Below are 19,791 nucleotides of genomic sequence, written 5' to 3' on the forward strand. Positions count from 1 at the left end.
GTGTCAGTAATCTTGTGTGTGTGTGGGGGGTGGGGTGGAGAGGTGTTTTTTTTTTTTGTCTAATCCAGACAGGAATGTTTTGAGCATTATTTCAAATAGTGCCAATACTAATAAAGTAGATCTAAAAAGTTCCTATCACAATTTAGTGTTTCATAAATATGTGGGGTGATGGATGTTGACTAAACTTATGGTCATTTTACAGTACATACCTTTTCTCTAACATATTTCTCTGATACAGTGTTAAATGTCTATTGCAATAAAATGAGTTTAAAAATTTTAAATGGTGTTACTTGATTTTGAAATACTTTAGGAAGTAGATTTATATTTGAGTTTTCAAATTCTACTTTTATTGGTCATGCACTGTGTTTTCATGTATGGGAAGCTACAGTATTTTATTTCAAAAATGTTTTGGGTTTGGGGCCACACCCTACAGTATTCAGGAATTACTGCTGACTCTGCTTAGGGGTCACTCCTGTCGACACTCAGGGACCATATACAATGCCAAATTGAACCACGTTGGCTGCATGCAAAACAAAGGCCTTAACCTTTGTACTATCTTTCCAGCCCTAATATTTGACTTTTCAATGAGTGGTGGACAATGAGTATTATGCAAGTACTTAAAACACAAGCAGGAGATGTTTTTAAAGTTTATCAAGATAAAATTACTCACTCTGAATTCAAGTCTTTAATTTCTAGTATAAGTTTTCCTGCAGTTTTATTATTTATTTACTTGGCATTTGGACCACACCTTGCAGTGTCCAGGGGTTACTTCTTGTTCTGTGCTCATGGATTACTCCTGGGACTATTCAGGGAACCATATATGATGCCTGGAATTGAATCAGGATCAGTCACTTGCAAGGCTACACTGAGTACTACATAGTACTACATATATAGTACTACAGAGTATACTACATATATAGTACTACAGAGGGTTTTTTTTTGTAACACATTCAAATAGGTAAAATGCTGTTTCACTATTGACATATCATAATAGCACATACTCATCTACCTGATAAAGGAAAACCTAGTTAACTACTTAAAAATTTTACATACATGCTTTACTCCCATGCCAACTAGAAGATGTTTATTCGCTCTACTAAAATTTTCTCTATTAATATGTATTTGATCTAATGAAATTTGTTGTCTTTTAAAAAATTATGTACTTTAAGATAATTTAACTATGAATTCTGAGTATTAATCTCTACACATGGCAGAGTCTGGCAAACTCCCCATGGTGTACCTACTATGCCAAATACCGGTAACAATGATGGGTCTCATTCTCCTAACCCTGAAAGAGCCATGAATATAGCACTTTAAAATCTCAGGGCTAGGATGAAGGAGACGTTACTGGGGCCTGCTCGAGGCAATCAACAAACAACAGGATGATTGTGATCGTGAATCTGTACAAAAGAGATCTTTGGCACTTCTGTGTAAAAGTTACCTCTGGTTTCTCTCCATAGAGTTCCAGGGAATTAATAATCCCTGGAATGAGGGACTCTTCACTATCTAGCATGATGTGGGAGATTCTTATCAGTTTTTTTTTTTTGGTAGGAGTACTGCTATTTATTCAGCCACTGATTAGCTGATTGAATTGGGCATGAACTCCACCTTAATTTTTATTTATTTATCTTTCTTTTTATATTTATTTATTGAATCACTGTGGGAAAAGTCACTAAGCTTTCAGGTTTAAGTCTCGGTCATACAATGATCAAACACCTTTCCCTTCACCAGTACTCATTTTTCACCACCAAGAGTTTTTTAATTGCCTTTTCATTTGTTAAGTTCTAGATTGTGCTTTAAGGCATGGAACTTATGGAAGATGGAAGACAAATATATTCTTTTCACTCATTCTATAGCTTATACATCATAAAAATAAGACAAATATAGGAATGGTTCTACAACCAGGATATTAGTGAATATAATTGTCAGGAAAGAAATAGTACTAACAGAGAAACCGTTGATTCCTTATCTGAATAAAGACAAAAACTTTTTTTTTGCAAAGGGATTTATTTATCTATTTTTTAATAAATAATGTGAGGTACAGCTACAGACTTACAAACTTCGTGATTACGTTACAGTCATACAATGCTCAAGTACCCATCCCTCCACCAGTGCCCATTCTCCACTGCCACCCCCACCTCACCTCTCCGCCTCCCTCACTTCTGTGTCAGGCACATTTCCTCTTTCTCTCCTTTTGGGTGTTACGGTTTGCAATACAGGTACTAAGTGGCCATCATATTTGGTCCATAATCTACTTTCAGCACACATCTCCCATTCTGAGCAAGCCCTCCAAGCATCATTTACTTAGTAGTCCCTTCTCTATCCCAGCTGCCTTTTTCCCCAGCATGTGAGGCCGGCTTCCAAGCCATGGAGCAATCCTCCTGACCCTTATCTCTACTATCCTTGGGTGTTATTCTCCCATTTTTTTACTTTATATTCAACAAATGAGTGCAGTCATTCCATGTCTCCCTCACTCTCTGATTCATTTCACTTAGCATGGTACTCTCCATATCGATCCACTTATATGCAAATGTCATTTAATCTTTTCTAAAGCTGCATAGTATTCCATTGTGTAAATGTACCAACATAAAGACAAGACCTTAATTTTAACTGATTTCAAATTACACTGAACTGGAACTTGGGGGGCCAGTTCTTAACCAATCTAATTCTAGTCATAGGTATTATGTGGAACAGAAGGAAGTACTTACTCTGCACTGTGATAAATCTTGACTCCAAGGTGAAAGCTGAGTTTAGATAGGACAGTGATTTTCTCAGTTTATAACACCAGCAGCATTACATGGAATTTATTAGAAAAGGCATTTTTCAGGCCTTGTGTCAGACCTACTAAAGCAGAAAGAAACTTTAGCATTTAAGACCCAATAATCTTTTGCTAAGATTGTCAGGTTATTGTGTATGGACCACAGCTTCAGAATCACCGGAGGAGTGAAAAAATGGGAAAATGTTACACAATTTAAGATTTACAGGATTGAGGACAGAAAATCTCAAAGTTGAAGAGGATCCAGGGGCTTCAGACATTCATAAAGTCACAGGAGGAGGAAACTTGAATGTTACCAAATGCTACAGGAAGTTCAGTTCTCGACAGGGCCCATTTACACCGCTTTACCTTTGTAATGAATCTGGAGTCATGCTCTTTCCAAATTTTATAAGGTTTTGGGGTGAACCAAACCAGATATATCAATTATAAAACCAGAGATTCGTGAAGAACTAATCTTTTTCATGCCATGGTCATTTTATCAAGCTATTGGAGTTCTGAAACACTAACTTCATTGCTAAATATATCAAGCCTAGTTACTTGGGGTATTAACTTTCACTTTATAAACTTGCATGCTTTAAGTGACCTTAGAGGGATTATTATAGTGGAAGTTTCTGAAATACTTAGGGGACAAAATCTCCAGGATGAAGTATAAGCTGAAAGGTACAGTGGCAGAAAGGCAGGACAGGCATATCACAGAGGATCTTAAATTTCTTGCTATGAAAATTGGAGGGGCCAGAGTGCTAATTCAGCGGGTTTACATAATGCATTTTTTGCATGCAGGATGCAGGGGTCTCCTTCCCAGCACCACACAGTCCCTTAAATAGCTCCAGAAGTTACCCCTCCCAATCTGAGCTTCTAAGCTATTGATATATGACCCTCCCCACCAGTCCATAAAAAAAGAAAAGAAGAAAGAAAGAAAGAAAAGAAGAAAGAAAGAAAGGAAGGAAGGAAAGAAAGAAAGAAAGAAAGAAAGAAAGAAAGAAAGAAAGAAAGAAAGAAAGAAAGGGAATAACCACTTTTGGCAAAAAGTAGTAGAATCTTATTCTGTTGTCTCAGATAACTTTCGGCAGTATAGACGATAGACTTGAGTAAGTAAGTAAGTAAGTAAAGGCCCTCCCGTTGATCGTCGATTTGCTCGAGCGGGCCCAGTAACGTCTCCATTGGAGACTTTGTTGTTACTGTGTCTGGCATATCGAATACTCTCGGTAGCTTGCCGGGCTCTCCGAGAGGGGCGGAGGAATCGAACTCGGGTCGGCCATGTTGGCCGCGTGTAAGGCGAACGCCCTACCCGCTGTGCTATAGACTTGAGAACCAAAATTAATGTTGTTTGGTTTTGTGGAATTTTTTTCCTTCACATTTTATAGTAGTTAGGTAGTTAGGTAGATATTAGTGTTGTTATTGTTTAAAGTTTCTCCCAAGAAAAATGGTTAATTGGAGCTGAAGCAACAATAGCACAGCAGGTAGGGTGTTTGCCTTGCACGCGGCCAACCCGGGTTCTATTCCGAGCATCCTATGGTCCCCTGAGCATCACCAGGAGTAATTCCTGAGTGCAGAGCCAGGAGTAACACCTGTGCATAGCCGGTTGTGACCCAAAAAGAAAAAAAAATGGTTAGTTTTAGAGGCTACTTTAGTAGGTAGAAAGATAACAGATTCAGGTAGGAATATTTAGGGGGACTAGAGAGGAAGTATGGAAAATGTTGCACCTGTGTTTATGTCTCTTACTCTACACCAATCTGTCTTCTGAAACAATACTTGGTAATGTGGCTTTCTCTGATCCTAGGAAATGGCGTCTGTGGCAACTGTTTCCCAAACTAGTACACACATTACACACATATTCCTGTACCCATTTGGCTGCATGTGCCCATTTGGTTGTAATAAACGACCACACCTTTTCATCTCTGTTCCTTCAGAGTTCTAAAGACTCACAAAAATATGTGCTGGGACTTTGTTTACTCCGGGAGATAGACATTTACACTGGAAAGAACACTGCAGGTTTTCCAGCAGTGTTAGTATTTAAAAGACTCCGTGTTAGCAAGACACTACATTGACCACTATTCTACCTAACATTTTGTGGGTAGAAATAGTTCACCTAATATTTCTAAAAATATTTTGTTTTTGACAAGGTAATTTTCAAGGTTATTTATAGTAGTTTCAGGTATACAAGTTCCAGCACCAATTCCACCACCGGTGTCAGCTTCCCTCCATCAATGTCCTGGGTTCCCTCACAACACCAACCCTAACTCCCTAACAGATACATTTCAAATTAAACCGGTAAATTTTCCCATCCCACCAATAGCCATAGAGAAAACTAGTTCTCAAGTAGGTTTATTTATTTATTTATTTATTTATTTGATTTTCGCTGCACCCAGAGGTACTCAGGGGTTATCCCTGGCTCTGCGCTCAGGGGTCTCTCTTGACCGGGCTCGAGGGACCAAAAGGGATGCGGAGGATCTAAGCTGGGTCCGCAAGGGCTGGAGCAATAGCACTGCGGGCAGGACGTTTGCCTTGCACGCGGCCGACCTGGTCCGATTCCCAGCATCCCGTATGGTCCCCTGAGCACCGCCAGGAGTGATTCCTTAGTGCAAAGCCAGGAATAACCCCTGAGCATCGCCGGGTCACACTCCGCGATGCTCATCCGGGGATGCTCAGGGGTTGTGTGACCCGGCGATGCTCAGGGGTTACTCCTGACTCTGCACCCAGGAATTACTCCTGGCGGGGGTGGGGGGAACCATACGGGATGCCCGAGATCGAACCCGCGTCGGCCGCATGCAAGGCAAACGCCCTACCTGCTGTACTATCGCTCCGGCTTTCTTAGCAAACTTTTAAAAAAATCATTGTTTAATTAAAAAAAATTCTTAATGGACTTGTATTAAACAGTGGCAAAGTGTTCTAAGAAAACGCTGGCTAAGATTCAGAACGTGGGGAGGCCCTAATTTTTAACATAATTTGCGGAGAGTAGAAACGCGGCTAAAGCACCGAAACCTTAATTCCACTCCGGGGTGCCGGAACCAAATCGTTGACATTTGAATTTCCAGACGGACACGCCGCTCGGTGACGACGGATCGATTGCTCTGGCCTGGCGGAGGCCTATCCGGCAGGACAGTTCCCAGTTCGCTCCGCTAAGCGAAGCAGGTGAGTTTAGGACGTCCTTACGGGCCACGGCGCAGGAGCAGCTGAGATCCTGGCGGCCGCGCTGGACCTCTGCGACTGAGCGACCGGTCGCGTGGAAGAGTCATGTCTGCGCACTCCTTGGTGCGCGCCCTGCGCAAGAACAAGACCCTTCGCTACGGAGTCCCTATGTTTGTGAGTGCGCTGAAGGGACGAGGGGGCGGGGCCTCACCGAGGGGCGTGGTGCCCAGCGGGCGGGGCGTGCTCCGGGAGGTGGCGGTGAGGGGGCGGGGCTTCACGGAGGGGCGGAGCTCCGCAAGAGGCTGGGCGTTCCGCCGAGTGGTGGTGGTCAAGGGGCGGGGCCTCACCGAAGGGGGTGGTGCCCAGGGGGCGGGGCTCCTTAAGGGGCAGGGCGTCCGCCGAGTGGTGTCGGTGAGGGGGCGGGGCCTCCCCGAGAGGCGGGGGTTCCCGGGTTCCCGGGGGCGTCGCTGAGGGGGCGGGGTTTCACCGGGGGGAGGGGTGATACCCACGGGGGCGGGGCAGGGGCGGGGCGTGGAAATTGGCTGGGCGCCCGCCGGATGGTGTGTACCGTTTGACATTCTAGTTGTCTCTTCCTCTTGGTACTGAATTGATTTCCCCAAACGGGATGCCCAGTTCCTTCTTACCTTTCCTGGTAATTACCAGGAAATTGTTTCAGTATTTGATGGCCCACGTCTAGGTGATTCCTAAGATTACTCGCACTTCCCCCGCTCTCTTGCACAGTCTGCCACAGCTTGACGGGACCGACTGAATGTCGATGGAACTAGATATAGTTATTGATTTAACTGGAAATTCTCGTTGTTTCACCTTCCTAGTTTGTGAACTGACCCAGTTTTCCCAGGATTGTAGTACTGAGCAAAATAGCCAGGATATGAAAACAACCCAAATGAATAAAAAATTATTACAGAGTTGTAAGAAAAGAGTAAATCCTGCAATTTCCTGAAATTTTGAATGAACTGGAGAAATTAAAAGCAAATTAAAAGATGATATGATGCGAAATCATATATTTCTCATATATCGCATCTACATATGTGCACATCATATGTATATGTAATACGAATACCGTGTGTATATGCATGTGTATACCACATATATGTACATATATTCATATGTGTATATATCATACGCACATATTTATGAAATCATACATATGAGAAAAATGAGATGACCAGGTTCATCTATGGTGTAGAGACAAATAAAACAAGGGAATAGACAATATTGAAAGATGACAAACTTTTGATTATAAAACTGAGAAGAGATCACCAAATCACAAGATCACCAAACTGTAAGGGGGAAAGGGATGGGGAAGAAGAGGTGGTCTAGAGTAACACAAGGACAGTGGTTCAGAGTATTGGGTACTTTGATGGCGGAGAAATGGGGCAAATTGGCTTGTTTTGCAATATGATAAAACTGAAAGAATTCTAGTTTTGAAGAAACAAGTCCTGAATTCTATTCTTCACTGTGCCCAGTGTAATTTGAATAGGTGGATAGCGATTATCAGGAAGAGTATTCTGTAAAATTTTGTGTAATTTATTACCATTGGCATTTAGATAATCTATAGGCTGAGTTCTGTCTTCCTATTATTTAACTTTTTTATTCCTTTTTCCTCTTCCCTATGCCCTACTATCATTGTTTCCTTGTTTAGTTTTTTCGGCGGGAGGCCACACCAGTGTTGCTCTGGGATTACTCCTGACTCTGTGCTCAGGGATCATTGAGGGTGGCTGGGCCCAGTGGGGGTGCCAGGGAATCGAACCCCAGTCTGCCTCATATATGACGAATGCTCACCCTGCCCCAGTTTTCATTGTTTGTTGTTTAGAATACAGAGATTGTCATCTCATACACCTGACTGGTGCTCACATGTATTTCCAGCTGTGGCATTCAGCAGGGGGGTGCACAGCAGGTCACATTGCTTGCATACATGGTCATAGTGCTCCCCAAGGTTTGTACTGCTCTGCTTGTGACACTCACGTATGTGCTCACCAGGATTTGTGTGCTTAATTAATTCTCATAACCTAAGTGACAGGGTGTTCGCCAGGCTTGCAGCAGTGCTCACACATTTGCTTGCTAGAGTCTCACTTCCTGGTATTAGCCCTTGCACATTTCTGTAGCTGTGATGCTCGCTGTGTTTCTCATCCCTTTTTTTGTGGCACATTGGCACATGTCGCTGCAGTGCGGCTGGAAATGACTTGCAGCAATGGGGATTACAAGCAACAGAGCAGCGAGGCTCAAATCACAGAGCTGTCAGGATTGTGCTCAGCACATGTGGGACACCAGGGGTTTGAACTCACGACTAACTGTAAATAAGCAAGATGCAGAAAGCCCCTGCTGTATTCCTCCAGACCCTCCTGTATTGTTTAAATTATTTTCTTTCTCTGTTTCAGTTGCTGATTATTGGTGGTTCTTTTGGTCTTCGTGAGTTTTCACAAATCCGTTATGATGCTGTCAAGATTAAAGTAAGAACTATGATTGAAGTTTGACATGTGTCTGTGTATTTGTATATCCTGATTAGGAGACTGTGGTACTCAGTATACTAAGTAGTCTGAGCTTTTTCCCCACCAACTGATGTATGAGCTTTTTGGGCTCTTTCTTATTCTTTAAAATAACAGTAACGAGCACAAGGAACTAATCATGAAATGTAAAGAATTAAGTTCTCTTCCTTCTTACTCACTAAAGCATTTTCAGTAACCTTAACCTTCTCCCACAAAACATGCTGTACTGTAGTTTTTGGGATTTAGTTTTGTTTTGGTTTTGCACCATACCTACCTGTTCTCAGGGCTTACTTCTGGTATTGTGCTCAGGGATCACTCCTATAGGGATCCATATGTGGTGTCAGGAATTGAACCTGGTGGCATGTATAAGGAAAGCACCCTGTACACGGTGCTATCTCTCCAGCTCCATTTTTGGGAATTAGAAGGAAGTATTTCACTTCATGTTAGTTTATCCCATATGTGAGCCCCTTCACACATTAATGCAGGTGCTACAATTTGTGCTAATTAAGCCACATCCAGGTGTAAGCTTCTAGAGGTATGTGCTTGCATCAACATGTTAACAATAAACCAATAATTTCATAATTCTTGGTGAAATTATTTTTCATCATAAATAAACTTATCTTTCATGGGTATTCTTTTTACAGATATGCCTTGTGGCCTTTCTTTTTCCTTTAAATTACTTCTTTATAGATGAAGAAACCAAGAGCTTAGTCATTTGTCTGAGGTTTTATATGTCTATTAGAGGTACTATTCCACCATCTCTGATTTTGCAATGATGTAAGATGATTTTACAGTTACTGTCAGATTTAAGCTAAGTATTTTATAAAAACCCTGGCTAGTTTTTTTTAGTAGACAGTTTTTATAGCACACATCTGGTATTTGCGGTTTTATCCAAACTATATATATTTCATTATTAAACCTTTGTAATATATATATTTTAAAATTTTTATTAGTGAAACATCATGAGGTACAGTTGTAGATTTACAAATTTTTGTGTTTGGGTTTCAGTTATACAATGATCAAGTACCCACCCTCCACCAGTGCCCATTTTTCACCACCACGGATCCCAGTATCCCTCCCACCCCCTATCCCCCCATCCCACCCTGCCTCTGTGTCAGGGCATTCCCTTTTGTTCTCTCTCTCCTTTTGGGCGTTGTGGTCCGCAAAAGAGGCACTGAGTGGCAATCATGTTTGGTCTATAGTCTACTTTCAGCATGCTTCTCCTGTCCTGGGAGGGACCTTTGTAATATTTGTGAGAAAGTAAAAATAGTAAAGACTTAAATTTCCTTAATTAATTTGGGGAGAAGGAGTGGTCAGATCTGGCAGTGTTCAGGGGCTGTTCTCAGGATGGTACTCAGGACTCACCCCTGTTAGTACTTGGGGGACCCTTGGGGGACCATGTATTGCTAGGAACCAAACCCAGGACCCTGCACACAAATCAGGTCCTCCAGCCTTTTGAGTCATCTCCCTTGTCCTTTATATTTTTGGTGGGAAAAAAGGCCCCACACCTAGCGGTACTCAGGGGTTACTCCTGGCTCTGTACTCAGGAACCTCTTGGCGAGCTGGGGGGACCATATGGGATGCCAGGGATCAAATCCGGGTTGACTGCACATAAGGCAATCACCCTATCACTGTACTATCTCCCCAGCCCTCCTCTCTTGCCCTTTGTTAATTTTAATTATTTAAGGGATATAACAGCTCTAGTTATCCTTAAAGATAGCAGCTGTTAAATATTTAATATTTAAGTAATACATTTAGCAAGAATATATAGTTTCTATGAGACTAGAACAGTTTCTTTTTTATTAAGCATCCCCTACTTTTCTCTTTAAGATGAAATTTATAGACTTTAAGAAGTGGTATGACTTATGCATATTGGAAAAATAATTGAATATTTGTTATGTGTTTGTCATGTATTAGATCCAATAACCTGATTCTTAAAAATCTTAAAGCATAATTGAAATTTAAAGATATCTAGTAGAAAGATGTACCCAGATAGGGACTGAACATGTGGCTCAGTGGTAAAATTCAAGCCTTGCATGCCTGAAGTTCTGGGTTCAATCCTTGACAATGCAAAAACACAAAAAACTAAATAAAAAAAGAGCCAAAACTTATAATAATACCCAACAAAATGCAGTGTTATAATTTGCACAAAACATTTCTAAATTCAAGGAGGGGCATATCGTTTAGACTTGGGAAATGAGTATCAGCTGTATCAACCTTTGTTGGTTTTTTTTTTAAATATAAGTTATTTTACTTAAGTCCCATTGTCAGATATATCAGTCTTTGAGTTCAGACTTTATGATTGAGTAAAGTATTATCTAAGCAGTAGGCAAAATTAAATTCTTTAACAGAAAAGGAGTATTATGCTCAGATTTCAATTTTAGTGATAATTCTAGCAGTGGATTACAGGATGCAAGGGGTTGGGGAGAGTGAGAAAACAAGATCAGAGGGAAGAGAGATACTTTAAATTAGAGATGAGAACTGTAAGTACATTTTGGTGGTAGTGTAGATGAACAATAACATAGCTGGAACAAAGACATTTGCAATGAAGAACAAAATGAATCTATTCCATAGACTGGAGAGATAGCATAGCAGGTAAGGCGCTTGCCTTGCATGTACCCTGACCTGGATTCAATCCCCAGCATCCCTACATGGCTCCCCGAGCATTGCAAGGAGTAGTTTCTCAGTGCAGAGCCAAGAGTAACCCCTGAGTATCACCATGTCTGACCCAAAAACTGAAAGAAAAAAAAGAGAAAGAAAGAAAGGAGAGAAAGAAAGAAAGGAAGAAAAGAATCTATTCCAGGAAAAAAATTTAGCAGTAACTTAATAGTTTTTTTATGGTTAATATATTTGTAATATAAAAATAAGAATAAATTATAGGTCACTCTAGGTTTTGAATTTAAGGAGTGGTTAAATGATAGTGCTAGTCATTCAACTGAGGAGAAAGAGTGAAGGAAATTACAGTAACAGGAGAGTTCCAGAAGACAGAAACAAAGAAAAGAGAACAAAGGTAGGTTAAATCGAGAGAATGAGATTGATTGCAAGGAAGAGCACAGTCATTTACGTGAACCAGGTTGAGAGGCTGAGGATTGGGACATGGTGGAAGGATGCACACATATGCCTTGCATGTGGAAGACCTGGTCTGATCCCTTGGCCCACATATGCAAATGTTGGTTAAGGTCTGTGGCAGGAGGCTGCAAGGACAGAATGTGGGTGAGAAGGATCAGAGGACAGGGAGATTGGCCTTAGTGATTGAGAGGTTCAGTTAGGTTGATGTTGATAAGTCGAACTCAGATAAAGGGTTTATTTATTTATTTTTAGTTTTTGTTTGTGTGTGTGTGGGTTCTGCAGGGGCAGAGGGTTATCTTTCAAGCAGTGCTCAGGAGACTGGGGGCTTCATTTGGAAATTCTCTGCTAACTGGGCTGGAGCTCAAAGTAAGGACCCAAGGATGCGGTGCTACTCAGGGCCTGCAGTGACAGGATTACCCAGACCACCCTAATGGTGCTTGGGGCATACCTGGCCATACCTGGTGATGCTTGAGAGTTTACAGGCTACTACCCTGCCACACTCAGTAAACCATGTAGTATTAGGGATTGAACGGGGTCAGCTGCATTCAAGATATGTACTTTAGCTCAAGAACTGTTTTTCTGACCCCATGTGAAGAGTTGGTCTTTGAAGGGGGCCAGAAAATAAATAGAAAGCAATCACTTTTCATTTTTAATGTGAAATAGATATGTACCTATCTTCCTTGAAGACCATTACTCTTTTTCCTCTTGTTTCCCACACTTTGATTCCAATTATAATAAAATGACATATTTCTGAAAAATATAATCCTGAATGTGGAAATCAAGTAAATTTACAGTTAATGTAAATTTAAAATATATTTGGTTTTATCTGCACTTGTTTGTTCATTGCAGCACTGTTTACAATAGCCAGAATCTGGAAAAAACCTGAGTGCCTGAGAACAGATGACTGGTTAAAGAAACTTTGGTACATCTACACAATGGAGTACTATGTAACTGTTAGAAAAGATGAAGTCATGAAATTTACATACAAGTGGTACTACATGGAAAGTATCATGCTAAGCAAAATGAGTCAGATAGAGAGGGACAGACATAGAAAGATGCATTCATCTGGGGAACATAAAGTAACAAAATAGGAGGCTAACACCCAAGAATAGCCAAGATAAGTACCAGGAGGTTTACTCCATGGCTTGGAGTCAGCCACATATGCTGGGAGAAAGGGCAGCTCAGCTAGAGAAGGGAGCACCAAATAAAGGGTGTTGAGAGGATCCTCCCAGGATGGGAGATGCATGCTGAAAGTAGACTATAGACCGAACATGATTGCCACTCAATGCCTCTTTTGGAAACCACAGCACCCAAAAGGAGAGAGAGAACAAAAGGGAATGCCCTGCCACAGAGGCAGGGTGGGATGGAGGGCATGGGGGGTGGGAGGGATACTGGGTTCCGTGCTGGTGGAAAATGGGCACTGGTGGAGGGATGAGTACTTGATCATTGTATAATTGAAATCCAAGCACAAAAATTTGTAAGTCTACAACTGTACCTCATGGTGTTTCACTAATAAAAATTAAATAAATAAATAAAAATATCATAATTTTTCATTCACAAAAATATATTTGGTTTTAAGTATATCTTTTATGGACTCCGTTAAAATTTTTTTGTCTGTTTATTTTGTTCTTCTCTCATTTGAAAGCTGTATTTTTATTCTACCACTATAGATTATTGTGTTTTGTAATTGTTTTTTCCTTCTACTGTCTTGTTTTGAGGGGTTACAGAATACATATTCAAATAAGTGCTACTTTGGCATGTGCAGTATCTTTGAGCAGTAGGCAGTTAAGGCACTGTGGACTCAGGAAGTCTAATTTGAATTGTTTTGTCCATTAAAAATCTCCAGTGGGTTGGGGAGAGAGCTCAAAGGAGCATGTGTTTGAGTGAGAGTTTAGCCAGATGAAGTATTCTTGGTGAGCTGTATCTCATGGTGATTCATTAAAAAATAGCACTGTAGCACTGTCCTCCCGTTGTTCATCGAATTGCTCGAGCAAGCCTAGTGACGTCTCCATTGTGAGACTTGTTGTTACTGGTTTGGCATATCGAATACGTCATGGGTAGCTTGCCAGGCTTTGTTGTGTGGGCAGGATACTCTCAGTAGCTTGCCAGGCTCTCCGAGAGGGGCAGAGGAATTGAACTGTGTTCAGCCGGGTCGGCTGCATGCAAGGCAAATGCCCTACCCACAGTGCTTTAAAATGTGGAAAAAATATATCTATATAAAGGAGCATGTGCTCTTCATGTGGGCGGCGTGGTGACACCAAGCATCACTGGGTGTGGCCTAAACATTAAATAAAATAAAATAAAATTTATTTGTATATTTTGGGCTGGAGCGATAGCATAGTGGATAGGGCGTTTGCCTTGCACGAGGCTGACCCAGGTTTAATTCTACCTCCCCTCTCGGAGAACCCGGCAAGCTACCGATAGTATTCTGCCCACACGGCAAAGCCTGGCAAGGTACCCATGATGTATTTGATACGCCAAACACAGTAACCAGTAACAAGACTCACAGTGGAGACGTTACTGGTGCCCGCTTGAATAAATTGATGAACAACGGGATGACAGTTCTACAGTGCTACAGTATATATTGATTCCCCCAGCTCTACCCCCGTGTGTGTGTGTGTGTATGTGTGTGTATGTTTGGGGGGGGGGGGTTATGTCACTTGTTACTCCACGCCTTCAGCATTGTCCTTTCATTTTTTAAAAGTTTTTAGTGCATTTCTTATGGTAGTGTATAGTGGTATTTAAAAAATTGTGTCAGGAAATCTGAACTTAATAGATAAGTTCAAGATGTTTGTATGTCTTAACACCACCCAAAACAGTCATTTAAAAAGCCCTTAATCTTGGGTCCAGGGAGTCAGTATAACAGATAAGGTGCTTGTCTTGTAACCGACCTTGTTTCAATCCCTGGCACAACATATGGTTCCCCAAGTTCCTCCAGGAGTGATCCCTGAGTGCATAGCCAGGAGTAAGACTTAAGCACTGCTGGGTGTGACCCAAAAACCAAAAAGAAAAAGAAAAACTCAATCCAACAGTAGCCTGCAAAAAGAAAAGAAAAATAGCGGAAGTAAAACTGAGGGTCCGAGTAATTCTTTCACAGTACCATCAACATTGAAGATATAATTTCATCTTATTTAGCATTTGAGGTTGCTGATTAGTTTTTGTCTTTCTGTAGTTAAGCTGTTTTTTTCACTCCAGAGTTTCTTTTCATCTTTAATTACAAGATAGCATTCTTTAACCTCTTTTACTCCTGAGGACCAGGGAAAATAGCAAGATTTCTTAGACTGACAGATAACACAGAAATAAAACCCAGTGTAGATAAATTTTATTTATGAAATGTAATGTTATAAAATTGTGATTGTCAGCTAGTGCAACTTCTGCTGCTGCTGTAATGGGGAGAAAAATTTTGGCAGACTTCAGGAAACTTTTAAGGACCAGCACCAGACCATGAGACCACAGGTTGAAAAATAGGGATCTAAAGCGTTACTTTGTAACTTGATTAACAGTGGGCTTTAAAAAAATGTTATGGTCATTTTTTATGGTGTTCAGTCTGAGTACTCATGTCTTTTCTATATATTTTTTAATTACTGATTAATTATTGCCCTTTGTCAATTCTCTTTATTTTCTGATTCTAAAAGCCCTTATGACATAGACTGGAACTTTTGGATCTAGTTTTCCAAAAATACCTTTTATTTCATTCATGCCACAACTTTGTATACCATTCTCTCAGATTCTCAGGTGGTTTTTCTAGTATATTACTGTGATCTTAAGCTGTGTTCAGTCACTATATAGCTATTCCATTGACTTTAATTTGCATATGTTATTTGTGTTAGCAATCACATTCTTTCCTAAAGACTTTCTCACATACAGGTAGCATGACAACAGACCCTACTTACCACTATGAAATCCTAAGTTTTTCATAGATACTTTTCTTTCTGGCTTATGAAGGTAGACCTTTTTTTGTTTGTTTGTTTTAGAGTATAGAATTTATTCATTTTTTTAAAAATTTCATTTCTATGTAATGTAACTTAGGATGGTGTTAATAGCATGAACTTAAAAGGCAGAAGGTTCAAGTCAAGTTTGGCCTCTGAGGGGCTAGAGCGATAATACCATAGGTAGGGCACTTGCCTTGCATGTAGCCAACCCAGGTTTAAGTCCCAGGGCACTGTATGATTCCCCAAGCCTGCCAGGAGTGATCCCTGAATGCAGAGCTAGGAGTAAGCCCTGAACACCGCCATGTGTGACCCCCCCCCCCCAAAAAAAAAACAAGCTGGGCCTCTAACAGGTTATTTAAAACCCCTATGTTCCATAATACTTTCTGATGATAATAAAGCTCATGGGTATTTGTGATAAAAGAGATAGCCTATATAAAACACGTAACAATGCTCAGTAAATATCAGTGCTATTGTAGTAGTGGTGGTAATAGAGCACTAGTTAACATTATGGGAATGGATGGTAGAAATTTTGTAATGTGTTTATAATTTGTTATACTATCTGAGCCACCCCTTATTTTATTAAAAATTGAAGAGTGAGACATTTTCTGCCCTTCTTTTACAAGTGTGAGAATCCATAGTTTGATTCCCATCAACACCAAAATAATAATAGCAACAAAGTAAAATGAAAATCGAACTAAACATACTTAAATAACTTAGAGTTTCTCCCTTTTTTTTTCTATAGGTTGATCCTGAATTAGAAAAAAAATTGAAAATGTCTAACGTATCTTTGGAATCAGAGTATGAGGTATGTTAATTTATAGTCTCACATCAGTTTTCTTAGTCAGTGACTACTTCTGTGCATCTTAAGGTGAATGTCAGTTATTACAAATGCAGTGATTCCTGAGTGCAGGGTCAGGGGAAAGTCCTGAGCACCACTGGGTATGGTCCAAAATCCAAAAAATTAAATCAAATAGGGACCACGTAATGGTGCTTTGTTGGTCCCAGAACCACTCATAGGAATTTAAGACTCTGCTCTGAAGGTCTGATAGTTGAGTGCTAGAATTTCAGTACTGTGGGTGCTCAAGACCACCAGGGTGGCACTTGGTGGCACTCTGGGGCTTTATAGACCAGGAATTAAGCACATTTCCAGTTTTTGGGCCTCTCCCCAGCCTTCTTTGAACCATATTTCTGGCCTAAGAATTAGTCTTTTTATTTATATTTTTATGTGTGTGATTTTATTTTGTGCCATTTCTGGTGGTGTTCAGGTGCTACTACTGCATATTGCTTAGAAGTCTCTCATGGTGGTTCTTGGGGGGACCATACAGTGTCAGGAATCAAAGTCGGACCTCCCTCATACCATCAAAGACACACACTCTCATCCTTTGAGCTATCTTTCTGGTAACCTAAAGATTATTCCGAAATTCACTGGATCATAAGTTTTATTGCATTTGGGTGAAGGTCTTAAATTTTTTTCTGAAAATCTTTTTATAACTGAATCATTTCATGACTACACTTGAAAATAATTTACTCTTTTCTTGTACAATAAATTATTAGAATTTTGTTTGTCCATGTGTATCTAAGATCGATTTATGGTTAAACTTAATGAAATGTGGAGAATTGTTTTATCTGCTACTTCTTCATTATTTTGTCAATCTCAGTAATTGGCTATTTCTCATATTGCGTACTTTGCTGGTAGTGATACTCTGGAAGTTTTGTCAGGAGTAGATTTTAATTTTTATTCTTTTAGAATCATTGCATTTGAGAACTGAATATCTTTTGGTCCAGCATTTTTTGTTATTTCTTATGAGGCAATTAATGTCTAGTTTGCTTAATTATTTGCTCAAGTATGTACAGTTTGTTAGCGAAAGAGTAATGCTTAGTTTCCAAATATCAAGGTACATTTATTTGATTTTTCTTATCTTTGAATATAAGCTGTCCTATGTTCTCTCAGCTTTTCTATCCTATTCAGTAAATATCCAAGAACAATCAAAGCAGCTATGTGGAAGTTACTGTCATATAGCTGTCATATATGGGTGAAGAAACATTTATATTTATTTTCAGTCTACCTTCATTCCTAATCTCAAGGCTTTTCACACTCATAGTACAGTGATCCAAACTACAATTGAAACTGGCTTTTTATGTTGGAAATCTTTACTAACGGCAGCTCTGAGAATGTCTTCTCATCCTAAAACCCACGCTCATTTTCAGGTGTAGATACATCATCTTTGTTCTCTATCCAAAATAAACCTTGTTATTATTTTTCTCTTATTTACTGTTATTCCTCATACACATTTATGCTGGTCATTATTATGCTGAGCAGCCATCATGGTTGTACTTTTGTTTTTTCCCAGCTTTCTTCTTTTCTATTTTTTTTCTTTTTGGGGGGATGGGTGGAATTTGAGCCATAACTGACAGTTCTCAGAGACTACTCCTGGCTTGACACTCAGGAATCACTCAGGGGATGATATGTGGTGCTGGAGATCCAACCAGGGTTGGTCACATGCAAGGAAAGCTCCTTACTCTCCCTACTATCTCTTTGCCCCACTTCTTTTCTTTGTGTGTTCAGAAATAATGTAGACACTCTATATTTTTATATTTTTAGTGTTTTTGGAGAGAAAAAAATAGGTATTTATATAAATAACAAGCAAGTAAAATCCTATTAAATATATCATTTCTTTATTATTATCATACAGTCAGTCCAATAAAATTATAATGAAGGTCCTATTGGATTCTTTCCATTTATTCTTGCATTCAGTGGAATCCTAATCAAAACCACAGGGCTCCTACACTAACACACACACACACACACACACACACACACACGCGCGCTTTAATTTTTGTGGCTCTGTAGAAAATAAAGGACTCCACTTTTGAAGACTGGAAGAATATACGAGGACCCAGACCTTGGGAAGATCCTGACCTCCTCCAGGGACGAAATCCAGAAATTCTGAAGACTAAAACAGCTTGACTGTGTTGATTATTTTATTTTAATTTTTAAATAAAAATGTTAACTGGAATTCTCACTATAGACGGCTGTTCACTAGGAAGAAAATTTCATTCCAACAGAAGCCTGACTATGAGTTATCTGATGGCAAATACTTTTAATTTTATCAGGTGTAAGTTTTTATACTCCTTATCTTCTCTCTGTAAATAAAAGTGACCATCTAGACTGCCAATATTTTATTCTGGTCAATAAACTGTGAATATTACATAAAGAGTGTTGTTTGTTCTCCCAACCCTTCACCCCTGTTCTATTTCTTCCAGCCATCAGGGCAATATTTTAATACTTCATTATAATTTCTTTTGAGAATGATAAATCTGGAGCTAGATTCTTTTATTATCAAGCAATGATTCTAAGTCAAACCTGTGTAGTAAAATAATTTTTACCACATTCTCCTATGATAGTTTCTCTATAATTCTTCATATGCAATGCTAATTAAAACTTTGGAAAAAACTATAGGAAACATTGAAGAAAACAAAATAAATGAAATATATGCTGTCAGTGTCAGCAGTGTTTTTGTAGATTTGAATCCAGTAGTAAGGGGGGCTGGAGCAATAGCACAGCGGTAGGGTGTTTGCCTTGCACGCAGCCAACATGGCCGACCCGAGTTCGATTCCTCCGCCCCTCTCGGAGAGCCCGGCAAGCTACCGAGAGTATCTCGCCCGCACGGCAGAGCCTGGCAAGCTCCCCGTGACGTATTCGATATGCCAAACACAGTAACAACAAAGTCTCCAATGGAGACGTTACTGGGCCCGCTCGAGCAAATCGATGATCAACGGGAGGGCCTTTACTTTTACTTTAGTAAGGGGGGGCAGGCAAAAATAAATACATGGGATTACATCAGACTGAAAAAATTCTTGAAGTCAAAGATATTAATACAAAAAGTATTCTACTGTATGGGAGAAAATATTTGCACATCATACATCTGACAAAGGGCTGGTATATAAAGTATATACTACAAACCTTAGTATATACAAACAAAGAACCTCCAAACCTTAGCAGTAAGCAAACAACGCCTTCAAAATTGTGGAGAGTATCTGAATAGACAGTTTATCAAGGAAGACAGATGACTAGTAGGCACTTGAAGAACGTGGTCCAGCTTCTGCTGAACATTATGGAGGTTTCTTAAAAAAATTAAAAATTGATAATGTGATATTATCCAACATTTCCACCTTGGGTATCTTTCCAAAGAACACAGAAACATTCATCCAAAAATATATTTGTCGCAGTTTTATCTGCAGTAGTTAAGGTGTGGAAACAACCCAGATGCCCAGAAACTAATCAAGATATGTTATATTCACACATGGGAGTAATACTCAGCAATTGGAAAGAGATGTGATTTCTTTTTCTTTTGCTGTAACATGGATGGAATGGAAG

General features: G+C 39.9%; 1 protein-coding gene across 1 annotated transcript; it reads left to right on the forward strand.

The window, feature by feature from the left end:
- The first annotated feature begins 5,844 nt into the window (after window positions 1-5,844).
- LOC130042059 (cytochrome c oxidase assembly protein COX16 homolog, mitochondrial) lies at window positions 5,845-18,622 on the forward strand. Its single transcript, XM_056134414.1, has 4 exons — window positions 5,845-6,079; window positions 8,305-8,376; window positions 16,156-16,218; window positions 18,265-18,622. Exons 1-4 carry the CDS (start codon window positions 6,011-6,013, stop codon window positions 18,379-18,381), a joined length of 321 nt encoding a protein of 106 aa, XP_055990389.1. The 5' UTR covers window positions 5,845-6,010; the 3' UTR covers window positions 18,382-18,622.
- Window positions 18,623-19,791: the final 1,169 nt, after the last annotated feature.

The sequence above is a fragment of the Sorex fumeus genome, unplaced genomic scaffold, assembly GCF_029834395.1.
Source record: "Sorex fumeus unplaced genomic scaffold, SorFum_2.1 ptg000098l, whole genome shotgun sequence".
In the NCBI taxonomy this organism is placed as follows: domain Eukaryota; kingdom Metazoa; phylum Chordata; class Mammalia; order Eulipotyphla; family Soricidae; genus Sorex; species Sorex fumeus.